Source organism: Schistocerca cancellata, chromosome 2 (genome assembly GCF_023864275.1).
Source record: "Schistocerca cancellata isolate TAMUIC-IGC-003103 chromosome 2, iqSchCanc2.1, whole genome shotgun sequence".
Classification (NCBI taxonomy): Eukaryota; Metazoa; Arthropoda; class Insecta; order Orthoptera; family Acrididae; genus Schistocerca; species Schistocerca cancellata.
In genome coordinates, this window is record NC_064627.1 from 746,887,924 (window position 1) to 746,913,053 (window position 25,130).

The following is a 25,130-nucleotide window of genomic DNA, read 5'->3' on the forward strand; positions in this document are numbered from 1 at the left end:
TAAATCGGTGTTTTGGTCGGTACTCTGTCGACGTACAACAACTGAAGTTTCTGTCACCGCGGCTAGACAAGTGTGTTGTGTTGTACTATGTTGTGTGGTGTGGCGGTGTGTCGGCAGGCATGCGCGTGGAGCGCGACTCTCCGGCGCACTACGTGTCGGCGTTCAGCGGGCCGGCCAGCGAGCGGGCCCAGCAGCTGGCGCGCTACGGCTACGCCGCCATGGAGGCCGCGGCGCAGCTGCTCGCCAACCGCAGTCTCCACACTCACAGGTCAGCTCCTCTCCTCTCCTCTCACAGCACGCCTTCTCACTTGGCCCGACGATATGCAACAAAATAGATAATCATCGTTGACGAGGGGAGCTTACACCCAGAGAACCACACATTTCGCTCATCTTTCACACGTTGGTAGTACACATCTTGGTGCAGAGAATGGTGGTTCACTACGAAGCCACTATCAATGTTTTTTTTTTTTCGAGAAATTGAGGTTCATAGTTTAACAAGCCATTCGAGAGCGCCCGCTGCGACCAGCCGCGGTGCCCAGTAAGGCGGCAGGATGGAAATCATATTGGGACGTACAAGGTGAGGTACAGTACCTGATAAAATATATGTGGACACCTATGAGTGGACATCAGTATGGCGTGAATCCATTCTTCGCTGGTATTATGACAGCTTGAACTCTATTGAGGACGCTTTCAATTGGATGTCTGAGTGTCTGTAGAAGAGACCTCATTCTTCCTTAAGGGCCGAAACCAGAGAAATTTTCATCTATTTCTGAAAAATTTGGACTCCTTGTTGTGCTATCTGTCAGACAGGGGGAAGCAAATTATTATTTGTGGGGACTTCAATGTAGATTCTATGAAAGAGGGTAATAGGAAAAATGACCTTGAAGTATTACTCGGTTCTTTCAATTTGACACCCGTTATTGATTTTCCTACTCGGGTGGTAAAGGATAGCAGCTCACTGATAATTAACTTCTTTATAGACCAAGATAAGTTTAACCAGATAAATGCTCAGCCTGTTGAGAATGGTCTTTCTGATCATGGTGCATAGCTAGTTACAATATATGACATAGCTCCATTCAGCAATACTAAACAGTCCTCCAAAGTAGTACGTTCAGTCAACAATTTAACAATTGCAAATTTCAGGGAAAGCCTACAGCAGTTAGACTGGGATGAGGTGTACCGTGAACCTGATGCCAATTTAAAATATAATTTATTTCATGACATTTTTGTAAATGCATTTGAAAACTGCTTCCCCAAGAAAATAGTTAAATGTACTCGTAAGAAACCTCGTAACAAACCATGGCTTACTAAGGGTATAAAAATATCTTGTAACCGGAAAAGGGAAATGTATCTGACAGCAAGAAAGAGTAGTGACCCAGAAACTATCAAACATTATAAAAACTACTGTGTTATATTAAGAAATGTTATTAAAAAATCCAGAAGTATGTGTATCATGTCTGAAATCAGCAACTCTGATAATAAAATTAAAACAATTTGGAATATTATTAAAAGATAAATAGGTCAACCAAGACCACAGGAAGACAGTATTACCATCAAATTGAATGAAAACTTTACGAACAAAAAGTCAGAAGTTGAAAATATTTTTAATCATCATTTTCTAAATGTTGTGGATATAGTAGGATCCAGGTGTTCATTAGAAGAGGCTAGGCTGTTAATCGAAGAGGCCATACCTATGCAATTTGATACAATTGAAATCTCGCCCACTTCTCCCTCTGAAATTAGGAAAATAATAAACTTGCTTAAAAGCAAAAACTCACATGGAATTGATGGCATTTCCAGCAAAATACTAAAAGCTTGTTCTCAACAGATAAGTAAGATTCTCAGCCACCTGTGTAACAGCTCTCTGGAACAGGGCATTTTCCCTGATAGACTGAAATATGCAATTGTTATACCTTTGTATAAAAAGGGGGATAGATCTGATGTCAACAATTACCATCCAATCTCCCTTCTAACACCTTTATCCAAAATTTTTGAGAAAGTAATGTATTCAAGAGTAGCTTCACATATCTGTAACAATGAAGTACTAACAAAATGTCAGTTTGGTTTCCAGAAAGGTTTTTCAACAGAAAATGCCATATATGCTTTCACCTATCAAATTTTGAATGATCTGAATAACCGAACACCACCCAATGGGATTTTTTGTGATCTCTCAAAGGCTTTTGATTGTGTAAATCATGAAATTCTGCTAGACAAGCTCAAGTATTGTGGCATGAGTGGGACAGTGCACAAATGGTTTAATTCGTACCTAACTGGAAGAGTGCAGAAAGTTGAAATAAGTAGTTCTCATAATATGCAAAGATCAGCACATTCCTCAAACTGGGGAACTATCAAGAATGGGGTTCCACAAGGGTCAGTCTTGGGTCCTTTGTTGTTCTTAATATATATTAATGACTTGTCATTCTATATTCATGAAGAGGCAAAGTTAGTTCTCTTTGCTGATGATACAAGTATAGTAATCACACCTGACAAACAAGAAATAACTGATGAAATTGTCAATACTGTCTTTCAGAAAATTACTAAGTGGTTCCTTGTAAACGGACTCTCACTGAATTTTGATAAGACACAGTACATACAGTTCCGTACAGTGAATGATATGATGCCATTAATAAATATAGACCTTAATCAGAAGCATATAGCTAAGGTAGAATATTCCAAATTTTTAGGTGTGTCCATTGATGAGAGATTAAATTGGAAGAAACACATTGATGATCTGCTGAAACGTTTGAGTTCAGCTACTTATGCAATAAGGGTCATTGCAAATTTTGGTGATAAACATCTTAGTAAATTAGCTTACTACGCCTATTTTCACTCGTTGCTTTCATATGGCATCATATTTTTGGGTAATTCATCACTGAGGAATAAAGTATTTATTGCACAAAAGCGTGTAATCAGAATAATAGCTGGAGTCCACCCAAGATCATCCTGCAGACATTTATTTAAGGATCTAGGGATATTCACAGTAGCTTCTCAGTATATATACTCTCTTATGAAATTTGTTATTAACAACCAAACCCAATTCAAAAGTAATAGCAGTCTGCATAACTACAATACTAGGAGAAAGGATGATCTTCACTATTCAAGATTAAATCTAACTTTGGCACAGAAAGGGGTGAATTATACTGGCACTAAAGTCTTTGGTCATTTACCAAATAGTATCAAAAGTCTGACAGATAACCAACAAGTATTTAAGAAGAAATTAAAAGAATTTCTGAATGACAACTCCTTCTACTCCATAGAGGAATTTTTAGATATAAATTAAAAAAAAAAAACAAAAAAAATATTTAAAAAAAATTAAAAAGTAAATAAAAACAAAAAATGAAAAAGTTGTTATATTAACTTAAGTATGTTGTTAAATTAACTTAATTCTGTCATGTATTGGAAAATTTGACTCGTTCCACATCATTACGAAATATCGTATTCATGATCCATGGAACTAGTATTAATCTAATCTAATCTAATCTAATCTAAGGGCCGAAACCAGAGAAGATGATGTTGGACGCTGGGGTCTGCAGTGAAGTCGAGGTTCTGACTCATTCTCAAAGGGCTCCATTGGTAGGCCAGTCCATTTCAGGAACGTCATTGTCCACAGACCGTTGGCTGGATCTTGCTGTCTTATGACAGAATGCTGTCTCATGCTGAAATGAACCGTCGTCGTCTCCCAAACTGTTCCTCTACTGTAAGCAGCACACAATGATGTAATCTGTGTTTATATTTTTGTGCATTTAGGATTTTCTTAGGTACAATAATGGTGGCCACATACTAACCACTAATAACACTCCTAACCGTAACCCCACTTCCTCGTTTGTTCACTATTGACATTAAACATGATGGCGGGCAATGTTCTGCACGCATTTGTAAAACTCACACCATTCCATATAGCGTGATTCATCTCTACAAATCACTTTTTTCCAGTCATTCACTGTCACTGATGTCACTCTATACACGGTGTCAAGAAGAGTGTGGCTTATAAGGAGCTAATCGACCGATGTACCCCACTGTTTTTAAACTTCCTACGTCCAGTCATTGGAACACACTGAAGAGCCAAAGAAACTGGTACACCTGCTTGATATCGTGTAGGACCTCCCTAGCACGCAGAAGTGCCGCTACACGACATGGCATGGACTCGACTAATGTCTGAAGTACTGTTGGAGGGAATTGCCACCTTGAATCCTGCAGGGCTGTCCGTAAAGCCGTAAGAGTACGACGGGGTGGAGATCTCTTCTGAACAGCAAGTTGCAAGGCATTCCAGATATGCTCAGTAATGTTCATGTCTGAGGAGTCTGGTGGCCAGTGGAAGTGTTTAAACTCAGAAGTATTCCAGGAGCCACTCTGTAGCAAATCTGGACGTGTGGGGTGTCGCATTGTCCTGCTGGAATTGCCCAAGTCCGTCGGAATGCACTATGGACATGCATGGATGCAGATGATCAGACAGAATGCTTACGTGTCACCTGTCAGAGTAGTATCTAGACGTATCAGGGCTCCCATATTACTCCAAATGCACACGCCTCAACCATTACAGAGCTTCCACCAACTTGAACAGTCTCCTGCTGACATGCAGGTTCCATGGATTCATGAGGTTGTGTCCATACCCGTACACGTCCATCCGCTCGATACAATTTGAAACGATACTCGTCCGACCAGGCAACATGTTTCCAGTCGTCAACAGTCCAATGGTGCTGACGGGCCCAGGCAAGGCGTAAAGCTTTGTGTCGTGCAGTTGTTTCGTTGAATGGTTTGCACACTGACACTTGTTGATGGCCCAGCATTGAAATCTGCAGCAATTTGCGGAAGGGTTGCACTTCTGTGACTTTGAGCGATTCTCTTCAGTCGTCGTTGGTCCCATTATTGCAGGATCTTTTTTCGACCGCAGCGATGTCGGAGATTTGATGTTTTACTGGATTCCTGATATTCACGGTACTCTCTTGAAATGCTCGCACGGCAAAATCCCCACGTCATCGCTACCTCGAAGATGCTGTATCCCATCGCTCGTGCGCTTAATGTAACACTACTTTCAAACTCACTTAAATCTTGATAACTTGCCATTGTAGCATCAGTAACCGATTTAACAACTGCGCCAGACACTTGTCTTATATAGGCGTTGTCTACCGCAGCGCCGTATTCTTCCTGTATTTCAATATGCATGCCTATACCAGTTTCTTTGGAGCTTCAGCTCGGATACCTCGCAGCACTTTGGAAGTCGTCAGTTATTAATTCTGCTGATTTCATGCGATTTTTTGTTACAGCCATGCTCCGCAATGCTCAACGGTCCCTGTCCATCAGTTAATGAGATCTGTCTTCTTTCGGTCTACCTGTGGTTGTTCCTTGGCATTTCCACCTCACCATCACATCATCAAGTATCGACTTGGGTTGTTTTAGAAGGGTTAAAATGCCCCTGATGGATTTATTACTCAAGTGACATTCGGTGACTGGGCCACGTTCGAAGTGACTGAGCTGTCCCGACTGACCCACTGAGCTGTTACTGCTTAGCTACTGACAGTACTCCCCGTCTACTTTTATACTGGCAGGTCCGCCTCCCATGGTGCCTAGTGGTCACTTCCACATTGCATATGTCTGTCTTGATATTTTTGAACTTATAGTGTATATTAAAGGACCGTGATGCAATGACCATTTATTTATCGATAGATTCATGCGCGTATCACAGTGATGTCAATCAGGCTATAGCTGGTTAGATAGTGTTCTCGTACACTGTATTCTGACACACGCATGAATGTATCGAGAAACCAGAGCTCATTTCATCATGGATCCATATTGTAACTCCATTTTACCTCGTCACGACTGTACCATAAACGTTTGTCCAGTATTATTATTACAATTATTATTCCCTTTCGAAGAAATATGCTGTATTGCAGCAATAAAAGCGTTTTACGGAAGACTAGGAAACAAAACACAACAAAATGACTTCTCTAATGTAGTTGAGGACAATACTGACCAAAAAAATGTACCGATGTAACTTGCAAAATGGCAGAATCCCTTTGATATGGGGCCAGTTTTGAACCAGTTACCAATAGTCGTAAGTCACATTAGCCTCTCTGTCTTGCATTGTAGAACTTTGATTGCGTTAGTCTATAGTAATGACATCCTTGCCAGTACAACGTATGATATGTCATACTACAAGAAGGAAGCCTCAACGATATGGGGTTCGTCTTTTAGACGAATATCCTCAATACCGAATAATTCATCCCCTGTTCCATAGCACACGTCACTGGCTTATTGTCGCTCACAGTCCTCCTACGTACATCCTTACCGCCATTGTAAGCAGCTTTGCGAGAAGAATGATACCTTTTATTGGGATTGTTTATGAAATATCAAATCAACAAATTCGTTTTGTAATTCACAAAGAAGTTGTGCATCCGAAGATGAGCTACACTGAAGGAAAAAAATCGCAACACCAAAAAATAACTAATGCATAGTAATGATATTTCTGGAGGACCTTTGTCTAGGTAACATATTTAAGTGATTAACATTGCAAGATCACAGTTTAATGTAAGCGCGGGATAAGCCATTGCAAATGTGAAATGCTGGTACATTAATAGCCGGTTTAACCGCCAGACTGCTGAATGCAAGCATGCAAACGTTGCACAGGTGCCGAGTGTTCAGTTCTGGGTTGGAATTCCATGAATTTTACACTTGGTCGGTCAATACAGGGACGCTTAATGTTGTTTGTGGATGACGCTGAAGTTATTGTCCGATGATGTCCCACATGTGCTCGATTGAGACAGAGATGGTAATAGAGCAGACCAAGACAACATGTGCACACTCTGTAGAGCGCGTTGGGTTACAATAGCGGTATATGGACGAGCGTTATTCTGCTGGAAAATACCCCCTGGAAAGCTGTTCATGAATGCCATCACAATAGGTCGAATTACCAGATTCACGTAGAGACTTGTAATCAGGGTGCGTCGGATAACCATGAGAGTGCTGTTGCCCTCATATGGAAATCGGACCCCAGACCATAACTCCAGGTGCTCATCCAGTATGTCTGGTACGCAGACAGTTGGTTGCAGGCTCTCAACTGCCCTCCTCCAAACGAACACACGGCCATCACTGGCACCGAGGCAGAAACGGCTTTCATCAGAAAACACAGCAGACCTCCGCCCCGTCCACCAATGAGCTTTCACTTGACGCCTCTGAAGTTGCAAATGACGTTTGTTTGGGATCAGTGGAATGCAGGCTACGGGGCATCAGGCTCAGGGCTGTCCTTGAGGTAACAGTTCGTTATGTCACTGTGGTTATTGCTGCTCAGATTGCTGCTACAGCTGCAGTGCGATGCGCCAAAGCCATTCGCCGAAGATGATGGTTTTCTCTCTCGGTAGTGCCACGTGGCCGTCCGGCTTCTGTACGTTCCCGTGACCACCGTTGCCACCAGTCTTGTACGATGGCTACATTTCTTCCAAGTCTTTCTGTAATATCGCAGAAGGAACATCTGCTTCTCGTAACCCTGTTAAATGACCTCGTCCAAACTCAAAGAAGTGTTGATAATGGCGTCTTTGTCACTTTAAAGATGTTCTTGACTAAAGTTAACTCACCAAGTCCAATCTCAAAGGAAACTAACGCCCAGGACCGTTACAGCGTGTATTTAAAGCATAGCTGATTTGCATCCTCATAGTGGCGCTATTCTTAGGCAACTCTCTCATAATTTGAACAGACATCATCTTTTAGATGTAGAAACACGCCTACCAACTCTCGTGTACGTCGCATAGCTGCCTATCGGTGCTGCGATTTTTTTCCGTCAGTATATTAGTGCGGTACAGCATTCTCGTTTTATGTTTGTGCTACGTTAAACGATCCAAACTATTTTTGCATTTCATCACAATCGATGCTCAAAAACTTGATGTATTTTTCATATTATACTCCATTATGCCTTGGTTTTTTATAAGCATGTGTAATGTATTGCCTTCCGCCACGCTCTTCTAGAAGTAAACACATCTGGAGGACCAGCTACCCGCCTTCATCGACAGCAACGCCTTAGTCGCGTCACGAAAGGTCACGGAAGGCAGTTTCTGGCTTCTTTTTTCCCCCTCATACTCGTCAAAACTAAAACATCGCTAACTAAATATCTCGACGACCCACACTGTGGTCTCGTAGTTAGCGTTTCAGTTTAATGACGAAGAGCCCTCTGTTCGATTCTCTGTGAACACGTTGTAGTTTTCTGGGTGCTGTCAGCTGCATGAGACCAGATAAGGAACGAAACTGACACGTAATCAGTACAAGTGGTGTCGAGTCGTAAGACTTGCACCAAGCTGTTTGGCACACGATGTTCATTTAGTAGTATCTCGACGTAAGCGGGAGATGGAATCCTACCGAAGTCGTCTTAAGACCTTTCTGAATTGATCACAGTAATAAATCAAATGCACTCTTCGAAATCTAGGTCTTTGCGGTTCTGCTATGCTACATCGTTACACATACGCGCAAGAGAGACCTTCCAGATTCATCGGTGTTCAGGCGGTCAAAGCGAGCGGAGGCGCACAGGCGAGCAAAAGCTGAAGAACGCTCCGCTAGCCAGTGATTGACAATGTCTGCGGAGTGTGGAGCAGTGCTTTGCTCGCAGTTTCTTTCTTGCCCCTGCTGGAGACTCGTGTGCCTGTTCCCCTCTCCTTCATTAATCCGGCGCTGGCGCTTCTCATTAGCCGGCCACAGCAGCAGACGTTAATTAGCGCACACGGCGTTGTTATTCCCAGCGTCGAGACGTCGCCTCATTTCTCAGAGATCCAAGAAACACTTCGCCCAGAAATGTTAATGAACCTATAAATAAATAGACCTACAAACAGATACTGGTCAGCCAGCTATGATGAAATGATAGTGACTTCAGCATCTAATACATCAGCCGTAAAAAACACTCTAAATCACGTAGCATTGTCATCCTTGGTGTTTTCAACTACCCACTAGAGCCCCTTACTAAGGTAGTAACACACTCAAGAGTGTGCGCAGGATCTGAGCAAGGTGGGGAGGCGGGCGGAGGCAACTCATACTAGTTTCGCTGTGATAACGAAATATTTTTGAGAGTTGACGACAAATGATTCTGGGTACATTTGTTCCTAGTCAATAACCATTATACGCTCCGCCTTTCAAAATGGTTCAAATGGCTCTAAGCACTATAGGACTTAATATCTGAGGTCCCTAGACTTAGAACTACTTAAACCTAACTAGCCTAAGGATGTCACACACATCTATGCCCGAGGGAGGATTCGAACCTGCGATCGTAGAAGCAGCGCGGTTCCGGTTCCGGACTTTGCCGGCCGCGGTGGTCTAGCGGTTCTGGCGCTGCAGTCCGGAACCGCGGGTCTGCTACGGTCGCAGGTTCGAATCCTGCCTCGGGCATGGGTGTGTGTGATGTCCTTAGGTTTAAGTAGTTCTAAGTTCTAGGGGACTTATGACCTAAGATGTTGAGTCCCATAGTGCTCAGAGCCATTTTTGTTCCGGACTGAAGCGCCTAGAACCGCTCGGTCACAACGGCCGGCTGCTCCGCCTTTCTTCAGAGTGATAATTGCCCAATACATTTGTCTTTGTAGAGTGGCAGCACGCAAGTTCGATCTGTAAAGATCATTTTCTTCTGCTGGGAGAGGGAGGTGGTGGGGGCAGCTGGCCACTGCCTGCCCCCCGCCCCCTCTTCGCGCAGGGTCCGCATATGAAGGCACTAAAATTGGAACCTAGTCTTTCAAATAGATATTTAACGAAGCTAATCCCACTAAGATGGTTCACAATCCTTTGTCTGGAAGTCACACACTATGGCCATTCATATATCCAGTCTGATATACAGGTGGTCCATTGATAGTGATCTCACGAAATAAGCATCAAACGAAAAAACTACAAAGAACGAAACTCGTCTAGCTTGAAGGGGGAAACCAGATGGCGCTATGGTTGGCCCGCTACATGGCGCTGCCATAGGTCAAACGGATATCAACTGCGTTTTTTTGTTTTTTTTTAATAGGAGCCCCTATTTTTTATTACATATTCGTGCAGTACGTAAAGAAATATGAATGTTTTCGTTGGACCACTTTTTTCGCTTTGTGATAGATGGCGCTGTAATAGTCACAAACGTGTAAGTACGTGGTATGACGTAACATTCCGCCAGTGCGGACGGTATTTGCTTCGTGATACATTACCCGTGTTAAAATGGACCGTTTACCAAGTGCGGAACAGGCCGATATGGTGTTGAGGTATGGCTATTGTGATCAAAATGCCCAACGGGCGTGTGCTATGTATGCTGCTCGGTATCCTGGACGACATCAACCAAGTGTCCGGACCGTTCGCCGGATAGTTACGTTATTTAAGGAAACAGGAAGTGTTCAGCCACATGTGTAACGTCAACCACGACCTGCAACAAATGATGATGCCAAAGTAGATGTTTTAGCTGCTGTCGCGGCTAATCCGCACATCAGTAGCAGACAAACTGCGCGAGAATCGGGAATCTCAAAAACGTCGGTGTTGAGAATGCTATATCAACATCGATTGCACCCGTACCATATTTCTATGCACTAGGAATTGCATGGCGACGACTTTGAACGTCTTTTACCATTCTGCCACTGGGCACAAGAGAAATTACGGGACGGTGACAGATTTTTTGCACGCGTTCTATTTAGCGACAAAGTGTCTTTCACCAACAGCGGTAACGTAAACTGTCGTAATATGCACTATTGAGCAGCGGAAAATCCGCGATGGCTGCTACAAGTGCAACATCAGCGACCTTGGCGGGTTAATGTATGGTGCGGCATTGTGGGAGGAAGGATAACTGGCCCCCATTTTAGCTATGGCAATGTAAATGGTACAATGTATGCTGATTTCCTACGTAATGTTCTACCGATGTTACTACAAGATGTTTCACTGTATGACAGAATGGCGATGTACTTCCAACGTGATGGATGTCCGACACATAGCTCGCGTGTGGTTGAAGCGGTTTTGAATAGCATATTTCAAGGCAGGTGAATTGGTCGTCGAAGCACCATACCATGGCCCGCACGTCCACCGAATATGACGTCCCCGGATTTCTTTCTGTGGGGCAAGTTGAAGGATATTTGCTATCGTGATCCACCGACAACGCCTGTCAACATGCGTCAGCGCATTTTCAATGCATGTGCAAATATTACGGAGGGCGAACTACTCGCTGTTGACAAGAATGTCGTTACACGTATTGCCAAATGCATTGAGGTTGATGGATATCATTTTGAGCATTTATTGCATTAATGTGGTATTTACAGGTAATCACGCTGTAATAGCATGCATTCTTAGAAATGGTAAGTTCACAAAGGTACAAGTATCACATTGGAACAACCGAAATAAAATGTTCAACCGTACCTACGTTCTGTATTTTAATTTTAAAAACCTACCTGTTACCAACTGTTCGTCTAAAATTGTGAGCCATATTTTTGTGACTATTACAGCGCCATCTATCACAAAGGGAAAAAAGTGGTCCAACTAAAACATTCATATTTCTTTACGTACTACACGAATATGTGATAAAAAATGGGGGTTCCTATTTTAAAAAAACGCAGTTGATATCCGTTTGACCTATGGCAGCGCCATCTAACGGGGCAACCATAGCGCCATCTGGTTTCCCCCTTCAAGCTAGACAAGTTTCGTTCTTTGTAGTTTTTTCGTTTGACGCTTATTTCGTGAGATATTTGGCACGGTCATGATCAATGGACCACCCTGTATATGCTCGTGGCTGCAGTCTGACAGACTATACTGTGGAATGTTGACGACGAAATGCACCACCTGGTGTGCATACCGCTCGACTATTCGTGAATGCAAATACAGTATGTAATAAAAGTTACTTTTTAATGCTTCATAACTAAGAAATGTGATAAAAAAATAATTTGTCGAAGTGAGAATTCTCACAGGCATGCAGTTTGATATTTGACATTCTTATGAGCTTTTCAGACTGCCTTTCAGAGATAATGTTGAAACTAATACCGTGTACGCTGGTCAGTGATACTAGATACGAATGACGCAGGCACGTACCTGATGCATATTAATGGTTGCCTACAGGCTCAATACGGCCTGAAATTACAGAAATAATCGCTTCAGCATCTGCGAGAGGGGCGAGATGAAGCCAAGAGGTGCAGTGGCGAACTGTGATTGAAACAAAATAAATATCTTATCTTTCATATTCTGCCTTAGTCTCTGGTAACGGTTACCGTAGGAAGCAGCTTCACGAAAAGATGGCCGACTGGCTGTGATACTCAGCACTATTCTCATGAACATAACCCTTACATAATAATAAATCAAATAAGCCCTTGCAGCACTTCCTGATAGATGAAGAACATTTAAAACGCGTTTCAATACAAATTAGAGTGATTGAGACGCAGTTTGAGAGAACCTATCTCATTTTGCATATGCGCGTGCCGTGGGCGAAGTAAGTTAACTTCCTCTGCTGTGCCCAACAACGTAAACTAAGCTCCATTATTTTAAAAATGTACACTGTTTCCTATTTGAAATTACTACTAGTTGACCTCTATGTCAGACTACGTCACACATTCCCAGTACTACGGAGACATCAGTGTCCATCAAGCACTACAGTAGAAACATTGACACACGCACAGGCTGGAGAATCCATTGTAATTGTCAACTGGCAATTAAGCGATATTCGGCTAATTAGTGATACAAACTGGCAAACAGCAGAAAGACAGCTGCTGTTATCAGCGCTTCTCGAGAATCAAATTTAAAAATCGTGCATACAACATGTATACAGAAAAAAATAAATCCTGCCCTACATGAACGGATATTCCTGTTGCACTGGATGTCTGTAATTTGTTTAGACGTACAAGTAAAGGCTTGTAATTGCATAATTATGTTCAGTGTTACCTCTAAGTGAAACTATTGCACGATTACAAGAGTTTGTCACTTTCGAGAAAATGTGTGGTTAACTTGAGCTCTTTCTATGAGTAAGCGTCTTGCGTGCTTCAGAAAATTACAATCGAATATTCGTAATGAATCTGTTATAGAACACAGTGCTTCTTAGTCGAATCACAGCGAATTAGGAATGGATTGAAGGATTCCCAGTAGGGAAAATTTGGGAGGGGATTGCCAGTTGTGTCCTTTGCTTCAAAACCAAGGGAAACCGCAAAAAATGGGGCAAAAGTTCAAAGCCATAGAGTTTGTTTGTGTATCAGTTGGATTCTGAAAGGGCGTAAAGTTGATGACTTGCTTGGTACGTATAGCGGTATACCTCTGGCTTTTTCCTGAAACTTACATGTTTGTCATCAACTGCGACATAGTCGCGTATACAAACAGTGATCCAATACTGTCAAATGTTTTTTATTCCAGTCTTTGGTCATAATATGAATTATTTAGACGATGACCGGTTTCAGTCCGTAATGACCATCCTCAGATCTTTTTTACACCACGTGCTAAAGTGATAAGGCCATAATGGCATCGTCAAAACATATAAATATTATCACCACAGCATCGTTACATAGATCTAAAATAAGGTAGCTACTGTACTTCAGTAGCCAGTTGCAACAATGACTGTGTGGACGATGTGGCCTATTCTACACCTTATTTTAAATTTATGTAACGATGCTGTGCTGATTATATTTATATGTTTTGACGATGCCATTATGGCCTTATCACTTTAGGACATGGTGTAAAAAAGATCTGAAGATAGTCATTACGGACTGAAACCGGTCATTGTCTAAAGAATTGATATTGTGATCAAAGACTGGAATAAAAAACATTTACATGTTTGTCCCTTAATTGCACAAACACTACTACATTTTCCCCTCATTACATTTCCTTACTCATAGAATGTCAGTTATCTTACATTTTCAAAGTTTCAGCTCCGTGATTTTGACCTAAGATATTCGCGGTACAGTTGAAACTCCATAATATTCCTACCTTTTGCCTTATACAATTGATACACTGTGTGGAGCAACTTCATGCGGAGCATCGCATTCCGCGTTATTACTCAGTTTTCAATGTTGATGGCATTATTTAACATGATTTCCTTATGAAATCATTAATAAACTATATGACCTGTTAGGTGATATTAACACGCTTTCAAGGTTGAATTCTGGAAGTGAGAAATACCTGTGGCCATACCTGTTCAGCTACAACATGGAATTGCGGCTAAAATCAGACGACATAAGCATCAATTTCTAGCCGGTTTATATGAACTCTGCTAATTTACTTAAACAAAAGGAAAGTTTTAAATTATCAAAAAGAAAGCCCCCCCCCCATTACTGAGAAAGTATATATCAGAACTACTTACCATTTATATTTCGTTGCTCATGCAAATCCGTATTGTATCGATCAGTTTTATAAATAGCGCCACCCGCATACGTTTAATAGACTGTTGTTTACATATTTCTTCCTCCTATTGCTTTCATAATTCGTTTTGGTCAGAACCAATTTTAACTGTAACACAATAACAGTATTATTTCACAATAATGGCACGTACGACGCACGTGATGATACACTGCTTCCTGAATGTCTGGTGTCCTCCACTATCCTGTTTCTTCCACAGAGACTAAGATCACTGCAACCTATTTGCTTGGAGATGGATCTGCGCGTTTCGCATTTATAACCTTTTAAAGGGAATCATTATGCTTGTTTTCCAAATAAATATATGCATTATATTGATGTTAGACAAAACTGTAAAAAATGGAGTACAGTGAAACAAGGAAACAAAATAAAATATTCTGCTCTCTTTGCTAACAAACGATGAATATTATTTTCCGCTATAATTTCTTTCCGTGACGTTAGATGCTGAGAAGAAATGTGGAAGCATAATTCCTCCATTTGTGTGAAGACAGTGGATTAATGTTTGGAAATAGTGTAGTACTGAAAATAACAATAGAAACTCTATTAAAATAAATAACTCCAGGTACTTATTGTAGTGGTACGTTCTCCCAGTAAACAGAAATGTACAAATATGAGAACGTGGTTTCACAGCAAACAACTAATAGTCTACAAAAGTTCTCCATATGATGAAATAACATTTGACGAAGTATTATAATCCCACGTATGAATCAGGGAAACTTTGCCGCCTCTATCGTATATTAAATAACGCATTGTGGTTCTTGCAGTATTACCCAATTTTTATTTATAAAACAGTAATGAATTTTATACATACTATAATATGCAACAGAGCTTGACAATATATATGTCTTTGACTGGTGCACATGAGTTAGTTTACATTTTTTTAGCTTTTATGAACTGTTCATAATTCATCAGTATGTGCACTATCATGCTACCGACCTCAGTGATGTAACATCGAATTGGCTCTTTCTCAAGTGATCGCTAAGAAGTGATCAGACAGAAAAACGCGAGGAGGGAGCGCCAAGACTTTAATCCGCTATTTAAGACCAAACTTTCTTCATCGCGTTCCCCATAAGAAAAAAACACAGATATGGAAGGAGTCCAACAAGGATGTGCACTATCGCCAATTACTTTAATTTATCCATACAGGAGGAACTTGAAAAGTCAGAAAACAGTTTCAAATAGGTGTACTCTACATGGAAAAAGAATATGTATGTAGAGATATGCTGATGATACAGCTGTTTTAGATGGAAGGGAAAGAGGACTTGAAGCTATCATAAATAAAATGGATAAAGTTGTACGAAAAGAATATATCATGAAAATAAACGAGTCTAAAATAAACTTGATCGTTGTGACAAACGTGGACAAACCTAAGCCCGATTACATATACGTGACAAGCTAACGAAATAAGTTGACATAGTTACATATTTAAGAAGCAAAAGCTCTAGGAATGGTAAATCCAAAGGTGAGGTAGGAAGCGAAAGGCCCCTTCAATAAAAAGAAGGTACTAACCTTACAAAGTAACAATACGTTTGGTGTGTGACATTGAATGGTTATGAAATTTGGGCTCTTAAGGTTCAGGAAAGGAAAATGAATCCTTTTGGGGTGTGTTGTTACAAACACATCTGGAAAATTAAATGGATGAATAAGAGCACGAGTGATCGCAGTAGTACAAGTTTGTATTCCTACTACTTCCACAGTTGATGAAGAGATTAAAAGAATGTATGATGATAATATAAATTATCCATATCGTTGATGGAGACATTTAATTGTGATGAGAGTCTACATAGCACTATATAATAGGGAACGGAAGAGAAGGAAAACAGAAGAACACGGACTGGAAGAAAGGAATGAAAGAGAAAGCCATCTGGTATAATTTTCCACGGAGCACGGTCTAATCATTGTTAACACTTATTTTAAGAATTTGAAAGAAGTTTGTATAAGTGGAAGAGACGTGGAGATACTGGATGGATTCAGATAGAATGCTAAGACAGGGATTTTGAAACCAGAACATTTCCTGGGCCAGATGTATACTGTGACCATAATTTATTGGTTATTCCTGATAAAAACGGGAAATTGCAAAAAAAGATGAAAAAATTAGTAGATAGGACCTGGATGTAATGAAAAAAAAACAGAGGTTACGGAGAGCTCCAAAGGAAGCTTTAGGCAATGATTGACTTACACAGGGAAAAGGAATACAATGGAAGAAGTGATTAAGTCAACAAACAGAATTTCAAAACAAGGTACCCTATATGCCCTCTGTTCGCTCAGCTGAGCATTAACAGAAACAGAATTGTCGGCGACTGGTACAAAGCGACGGGGAGATAGAAACAGAACTTCAAATAATTTAAAGTAATCGTTCATTTATTTAAACATAAATTTACTATGTATCTCCATTCATTAAACTTTTAAAACCACCCAAAAAACTGATATTGAATGCCAGAAGTACGAAAATTTTGTATTTAAGTAAATAAATATATAAATTTTGAAAATACTTCAGTTTCATTATACATTAGTTACTTTTCTTTCAAGTAAGATACGTTGTTTGCCTCAAAAAAAAAAAGGTCGGCAGTCCTAGTCATGGCTCATCTATAACCGAAAAGCTTGAACTAGTATGGAAATGAAAACGCTTCAGAGATCGAGTAAAAACACTCATATAACTAAATAACGGTCAGCGACTCGTGTGAGTGGGTGAAAAAAAATTAATTTAACTGAAATGCCTGCAGAGAATAATTTCTTTCGATTGCTTCATTCGACCGAAAAAACCAGGCTGAACGGTGGAACTATCGACTGGCCGATCGGTTCCTGAAGTTTGCCCCATCAGTAGCAGCTATAGCCTGTCCCTGATGTAATTCCATCTGTACACTGAGCAAGCAATAAATGACATGTCGCTGGAAAAAGAAGTAGGGCAAGAAGACGACTGTAGTACATAGAAATCATAAAAGATGGCTGTATCTGCTGCACAGAAATGAAGTAGAAGGCTCAGAGATGTGTCAACTAGACTGCAACCAACCAGTTATGGGACTGAGCATTAAAGGAGATGTGCGTAAGAACAATGACGCCAACACAAACTGGGCCACTTGATAATGGGAATCATGAATCTATGAAGTCTTTATTAAAGAGTAAGAGAGAAAAAGAGTTCATGGAATACTGTTGTAAAAAAAAATTCGGATTATTGGTCATCTATTCAGTAGCGTGGAACTCCTAAATACAATAATGTAGGGTATGTTATTAGAAAAAGAACAAGACGAAGACTACGAATGAAATACATAGACAAATTACAAAAGGTGACCTCCAGATAAATGAAAAATAGAGATCGACGTGAAGATCGGAGACCTACTACCTACCTGTCCATGGAATCAGAACTAAAGACGAAGCGCTGTATGAAAAAACCTTGCAGAAATAACTAGACTCTCCGAGGGCGCTTCCCCATCGTGATGTTGTGGCTTGTTAGGACACAGATCGAAGATATATATTTATCGGTGCATACATGTAGCATATGTCAGTCGTTAGTGTATTGTCTACACATTCCAGTGTAAGGGAAGAAAAATGGTGGACAGTTGTGCAGCGCTTAATCGCACGTCTAATTAGGGAAAGGAATCAGTATTACCTTACACAGATATGTGCATATATTTAGATGTTTTATGTTACACACTTTCACTCATAGCACTTACATTTTCCGAAGGGATACATCAGAGACTTTACGTTCTTCTTTCTTTTTTTAAGATTACTTTCTATATTCGATAGTACTGGTGGGCATGAGATTCAAAACGATTCATATTGTTGTGCTATGAAATAGTCCACATATTGGTGAGAACACTGCACAGTCAAGTATTAGGATTCACCTGCATACTGCCTACCCCACTAAACGGTAATAATATAGTCTACCAGATACCGGGATTATCACCTATCTTCATCTGGATCCAGCTCCAGTGACTGACGGGTCCGGGTTGTTGCTATGGAGTTTTGGCTGTGTTAGTTTCAGGGGGTGGCCGGATGCCCTTCCTGTCGCTACCCTGTACCTCCCGGCACGGAAGTAGTCTACCCCAGCTGTCTGCATCTGTAAACCATGACATAGTGCGAACGTTTTGCAAATGTCTGCGAGTAGTGTAACTGAGGCGGGACGTGGGGACCAGCCCAGTATTCACTTAGTGGGCTGTGGAAAACCGCCTAAAAACCATATCCAGGCTGGGCGGATTCGATCCGGGGCCGGCCCGCCGACCCGAGTCCAGGAAGCAGCACAATGGTGCTCTCGGCTAACCTGGCGGGTCGGGAATATCATATGATGCTAAATATACACTCCTGGAAATGGAAAAAAGAACACATTGACACCGGTGTGTCAGACCCACCATACTTGCTCCGGACACTGCGAGAGGGCTGTACAAGCAATGATCACACGCACGGCACAGCGGACACACCAGGAACGGCGGTGTTGGCCGTCGAATGGCGCTAGCTGCGCAGTATTTGTGCACCGCCGCCGTCAGCCAGTTTGCCGTGGCATACGGAGCTCCATCGCAGTCTTTAACACTGGTAGCATGCCGCGACAGCGTGGACGTGAACCGTATGTGCAGTTGACGGACTTTGAGCGAGGGGGTATAGTGGGCATGCGGGAGGCCGGGTGGACGTACCGCCGAATTGCTCAACACGTGGGGCGTGAGGTCTCCACAGTACATCGATGTTGTCGCCAGTGGTCGGCGGAAGGTGCACGTGCCCGTCGACCTGGGACCGGACCGCAGCGACGCACGGATGCACGCCAAGACCGTAGGATCCTACGCAGTGCCGTAGGGGACCGCACCGCCACTTCCCGGCAAATTAGGGACACTGTTGCTCCTGGGGTATCGGCGAGGACCATTCGCAACCGTCTCCATGAAGCTGGGCTACGGTCCCGCACACCGTTAGGCCGTCTTCCGCTCACGCCCCAACATCGTGCAGCCCGCCTCCAGTGGTGTCGCGACAGGCGTGAATGGAGGGACGAATGGAGACGTGTCGTCTTCAGCGATGAGAGTCGCTTCTGTCTTGGTGCCAATGCTGGTCGTATGCGTGTTTGGCGCCGTGCAGGTGAGCGCCACAATCAGGACTGCATACGACCGAGGCACACAGGGCCAACACCCGGCATCATGGTGTGGGGAGCGATCTCCTACACTGGCCGTACACCACTGGTGATCGTCGAGGGGACACTGAATAGTGCACGGTACATCCAAACCGTCATCGAACCCATCGTTCTACCATTCCTAGACCGGCAAGGGAACTTGCTGTTCCAACAGGACAATGCACGTCCGCATGTATCCCGTGCCACCCAACGTGGTCTAGAAGGTGTAAGTCAACTACCCTGGCCAGCAAGATCTCCGAATCTGTCCCCCATTGAGCATGTTTGGGACTGGATGAAGCGTCGTCTCACGCGGTCTGCACGTCCAGCACGAACGCTGGTCCAATTGAGGCGCCAGGTGGAAATGGCATGGCAAGCCGTTCCACAGGACTACATCCAGCATCTCTACGATCGTCTCCATGGGAGAATAGCAGCCTGCATTGCTGCGAAAGGTGGCTACACACTGTACTAGTGCCGACATTGTGCATGCTCTGTTGCCTGTGTCTATGTGCCTGTGGTTCTGTCAGTGTGATCATGTGATGTATCTGACCCCAGGAATGTGTCAATAAAGTTTCCCCTTCCTGGGACAATGAATTCACGGTGTTCTTATTTCAATTTCCAGGAGTGTATTTCACATCATAAACTCTACACTTCACACTCATGCTGACATTATAAACTTCATTTAGTTGTAAACGAGCAATTATGGCAAATTTGTTCTAGTACGTAAAAAAAACTCGATCAACAGTGAGTGACTGCCGTTTGTTCATAAGTTAAATGGCTATCTTGTAGTTGCTTATTTAAATAAGACATTCTGCCCGTGACATATCTCAAAGGAAGATGTGTCATAAAAAAAAGGCGCGTCAGTTAACCACCACAAAATGGCCGACGAGGCGCCTTCAAATTGTCCGTAGTTCATAGAACACCACTTAGGGAATTGGGGGGCCTTGGGAGTAGGTAAGAACAATGACAGCAACGTAACCTGGGCCACAAGATGGAAGACTGAGTGCGAACGTATACTGCGTCCATGCCTCCGGAAGAAGACGGGTGTGTGGGAACCGTCCCATGGGCGGTGCGTCGAGGACAGCCCGGAAGCGGCGGCCGGGGAACATCCGGAAGGCGCATCCACCGGCCGCCGCGGCGCCGCGGTCGCGCTTTCGCCGTGGGACGGTCCGCGGGCCGCTCCGCGCCATTCTGCACGCTCTCTATTCCCACCGCCTCACAGCTCACAGCGCACGCCGTCCCGAACCCTCCTGTCGCTGTTTCGCCACGCATCCGCCGGTTTTGCCCTCCACTGCAAGCTGCAAATACGCCGTGCACAACTGTTTGTTGCCGGAAAACCTTTCTCTCCAGACGTTATCGTCGGCTACACTAATTTGTTGGGGCATCTGTTTCCCTCAATGTCTTACTGTGTGTCAACGTCATATGTCGAGTCACAAATTTCTCTACAGTTTGATTGTGTTTTATCCTTACACCTTAACCCGCAGCGCGCTAAACTACGAGACAAGGGTGAGGCAGACCCGGACTGAATCGGCTGGTTAACGACCAAAGCGCGTTTTTAGGCAGTCTTCCACACACGATTAGGCAAAAGCGGGGCTGGCCACCAGTGTCCACCTCAAGCTCCACTCTGTTTAGTAACATTTGTAAGTAGGCTGTTTAGGTTCTTATATTGGTAATGCCGCCGCCACGTAGCGCTCTCTGTATGAATATCACTGGCAGTGCTGTGTGCTGTCTGTGGCTAGTTTGCATTGTTGTCTGCCATTGTAGTGTTTGGCAGCGGCAGCTGGATGTGAACAGCGCGTAGCGTTGCGCAGTTGGAGGTGAGCCGCCAGCAGTGGGGGATGTGAGGAGAGAGATGGCGGAGTTTTGAAATTTGCAATACTGGATGGCATGAACTGCTGTATATATTATGATTATTAAGGTAAATACATTGTTTGTTCTCTATCAAAATCTTTCATTTGCTAACTATGCCTATCAGTAGTTAGTGCCTTCCGTAGTTTGAATCTTTTATTTAGCTGGCAGTAGTGGCGCTCGCTGTATTGCAGTAGTTCGAGTAACGAAGATTTTTGTGAGGTAAGTGATTTGTGAAAGGTACAGGTTAATGTTAATCAGGGCCATTCCGTGACCAGTAAACCCCCGATTGTCTAACCTCTACCGTAGCATTTAGTTCGATGAAATCTGTGCTCAAGCGATTGGGGAAACATGCCAGTGTGATGCGCGAGGCAATCGCAGTACAAGCCGACATGCGGATACCCGTTATGTAGCTACGCTTTTGTTTGTTTCATTCGATACTATTCTTGTAGACGTTAACACTAATTTAATTTTTGTTCCTTATATAAATCTCTACACATAAACAATTCTTTAATAGAAATTATAATCTTCGTGGGCGTTTCAGGTGTGCCTTATTCAGAAGAAATGTAATAACAGACGCCTAAACTAAATATTGTCAACAGAATACGAAATTACAAGAAGAAATTCTTCCCTTGAACTAATCTGTAATAGTAAACTACCTACACAACCTTATGTCGTCCATGCTGGATTGTCGCAAAGAACTGCTACTGTTTATGTCAATAAAAGTTCAGATAAAACAATTACCTGCGTCAGTTACTGTTTTTATTTCATCCCACAACGCGACGCGTTTCGAGTGTTTACACTATCATCTTCTGGTGGAACAATAATATTATGTTACATTTTTGTTAGCTGCGTGCAGTCGGTTGTTTGTTGTGGTTTCCTTTTGCTACAGAAACGTGTAAGAGGCACTTCTGAACGTAATATGTCAGTAAGATTATAATCTCAATGCCATAGTACGCTAACAAGTCCCTGTTACACTTTTTTTTAGTACGAAGAACAACTGGCTGTATCCAGGTAGCAAAAATGTAACTCAATATCAATTGTTCCACCTGATGATGGGAGTGTTAACTCTCGAAACACATCGTGGTATTAAATAAAAAACAGTAACTCACGCAGATAATTGTTTTATCTGAACTTTTATTAAAATATCTTTAATTCTACAACCCTGCATGTCATGGTACTTTCAAAAGCATTGTGGTAGACGTAACGCCGCCTTACACTCCGTGCATTCCCACGTTGTTTCGCTGCGTACTTTGTGTTTCATGCAAATTTTCCACATCATTATTAGTTTTTTTTTAGGTGTCGGATCGTTATGTTTTGAGAAATGGGCTCAATATTGCATTTGGAGTCGAGGACATTTTTCACCTACTCATTGTTTCTCACCCTTTTCGTAGACCGGCAATTAGACAATGTTTAACATTCCCTCCACTATATTTATTCTCTGACTGCGTATTGTTTTTTGGATAATGCTTGTATTATATAGAGCCCTATCTGACACATAAAAAAATGTTTTATCCAACTTTCGTTCCCGCGAGTGTGACCCGTGATGTCTACGTTTGACCCGTATTTCTTTCCACGAGTCGGGCTCGTCAAAAGTGCGACAAGGGTTTAAAGACTCGAACTCCCACGTCTAACACTGCCTCGAACTTCCGATTACTTTAAAAATGAGTTAATGTGGTAAATTTTGATTTTAAGCATGTACGACGAGAGAAATTTTAGAAACAGTTGGAAATTATGCTTAAAATTTGTTGGAAGTACTCTCATAATGAAACACTGGATAACTATAAATTAGGTAATGCATGCTCCATTTTAGGCAAAAGCTAGTTTTTCACGCATCTCAATGTTCATGGCGTCGTATCTCCTGAACTGTGTGTCGTTCAGTGACATAATTTTGCAGGTACATTCACTGGTATATATACATACTGTCCTCAAAGTGTGTTACGAATAATGTCTGTAGTAAAGAAGTAGTAAATTAAATCGTTATGTCTGGTGCAGCAGATGTACTACAAGAACAGCGAAAATGTAGTAAACGATAGACTTTTTTTCCTTTCATAGTTTTGTGGGAAGTGTCAGCGAGAAAAAGTTTCGTAAAGGTTTGAAATTATGTGTAAAGTTTAGTGGAAGTCAGTAAGTGCTCTCATTGTCAAAAACTGCATCAATAAAATCCTGGTATTTGCGCCGTCAGTTAAGCTGCCTGAAGCCAAACATTCAATTTGTAAGAGCAGCGCTTGTCTTACGGTGTTAAACTTTTAACATAGGATAGTACCTCTTAATGAGTAGATTATGACAGTCATTTCAATTTTTAAATTCGGTCAATAATTCCGTGACATATTGAAAGTAAAACTGTGTTGCCCCTGGAGATCGTTAGAGAGCCAACTCACAACTGGTTTTGGGTTCCGACACAGTCGCTTAGTGAAACAGATGTAACTTTCTGATGAAAGATATGTTGTGGGTTAACGTGGCCTGTAAATGCAATCTTGGTTGGCGACGTGTTATCTATCAGTTGCAATTGAGACTTCTTACAGTTCTACTTTCTGTAGATTCATTGCCGTACTATGCATTAATTTGTGTATCTTGACTGAGTCGACGGCGATGTGCAGGAAATGCGGTACAATATCTTGTTCAACGTGCTCTAGGAGCCAACAAAGATTTTCATTAACTTCATTGCCCATTATCAGAAAATACAAATGGCCACTACCTGACACCTACACACAAACACACATACACTTACACACCCACACAACACACACACTCACGCACGCGCGCAGAAGCACAATAAAACACAAACAAACAGAAATAGAAAAGTGTGAAGACGATGTGGTGGTGGTAAGTTCCTATGGGACCAAACTGCTGAGGTCATCGGTCCCTAGAATTACACACTACTTAATCGAACTTACACTAACTTACGATAAGGACAACACACACACCCATGCCCGAGAGAGGACTCGAAACTCCGACAGGGGGAGCCGCGCGAACCGTGACAAGGCGCCTTAAACTGTGCGACTACCCAGCGCGGCAAAAGTGTGAAAGAGATGCCAGGAGAGTTATTTGAAGGTTTCTGAAACTCGTGGAAGATATGAAGCTTTGAAAGGAGTGAAGAAGGTAGTCACAGAATGAGATAGTTTTGTGAAACCAGATGTGTTACACGATCCCATACAGAGGGCGCACACGGTTTCCCTCCTTTATGTTAACTGACGACGGCGAACGAAACGAAACCTGGCCTCTTTTGTGCCAACCGCTTCATCTTAGAGTGACATGAAATAAATTTGCCAAATCGTGGATACAGTGGATCCATTGCGGCGGCAGAGATAGAGATAGGATTTCATGCTTTTCACGTGCACTTGCCCAAATCGTTAGGCTGTACGAGCAGGTCTCCATGCCCGATTCAAACTGGTATAATTTCATGTTATTGCATCTTCATTTGATTCCATCCGCATAGACTTCATTCACCTCATTTCAGCGAGTTTAATTCATTTCTCTACCATACCCTTTTCGATACCCCTTAGATTTCTCATGCGGCCGGCAGGCGATAGCTTAATGTCGCAGCGCCACTCAGCTCAGAGGTGTCGGAATGGTACTGTGTCACACTGATGCCTGGGAATCAGCGAATGGCTGTCTCAGTACAGGGACACTTTTAAAGTGCCGAACAAATATGCGCGGGAGCCATAGAGGGTGTTGCTGAACTGGTGGGCTTCACAGGGACCCTTTGTCGTTTTATTCACGCGAACCCACACCAAACAGGAAGGCTGAAAAAGCGTAAACACTGTTTGTGCTTCAGATCACGTTCAGATCTTGTCTAATGGTTTCAAACGATCCCTAGCGATTCCACCTCGTACACTAGAGCAAAATTTGCGGTTTCATTACACTCCAAAGGGGGCCGCGCGGAGTAGCCGCGCGG

At 42.5% G+C, this 25,130-nt stretch overlaps 1 protein-coding gene across 1 annotated transcript in view; it reads left to right on the top strand.

The window, feature by feature from the left end:
- The first annotated feature begins 211 nt into the window (after positions 1–211).
- Positions 212–25,130, top strand: part of LOC126162560 (chorion peroxidase-like) — a 128,630-nt gene continuing 103,711 nt past the window's right edge. The window contains exon 1 of the mRNA XM_049919149.1: positions 212–268. Within this exon, the coding sequence (XP_049775106.1) occupies positions 219–268 (50 nt within the window). The 5' untranslated portion in view covers positions 212–218. The remainder of the gene's footprint in view (positions 269–25,130) is intronic.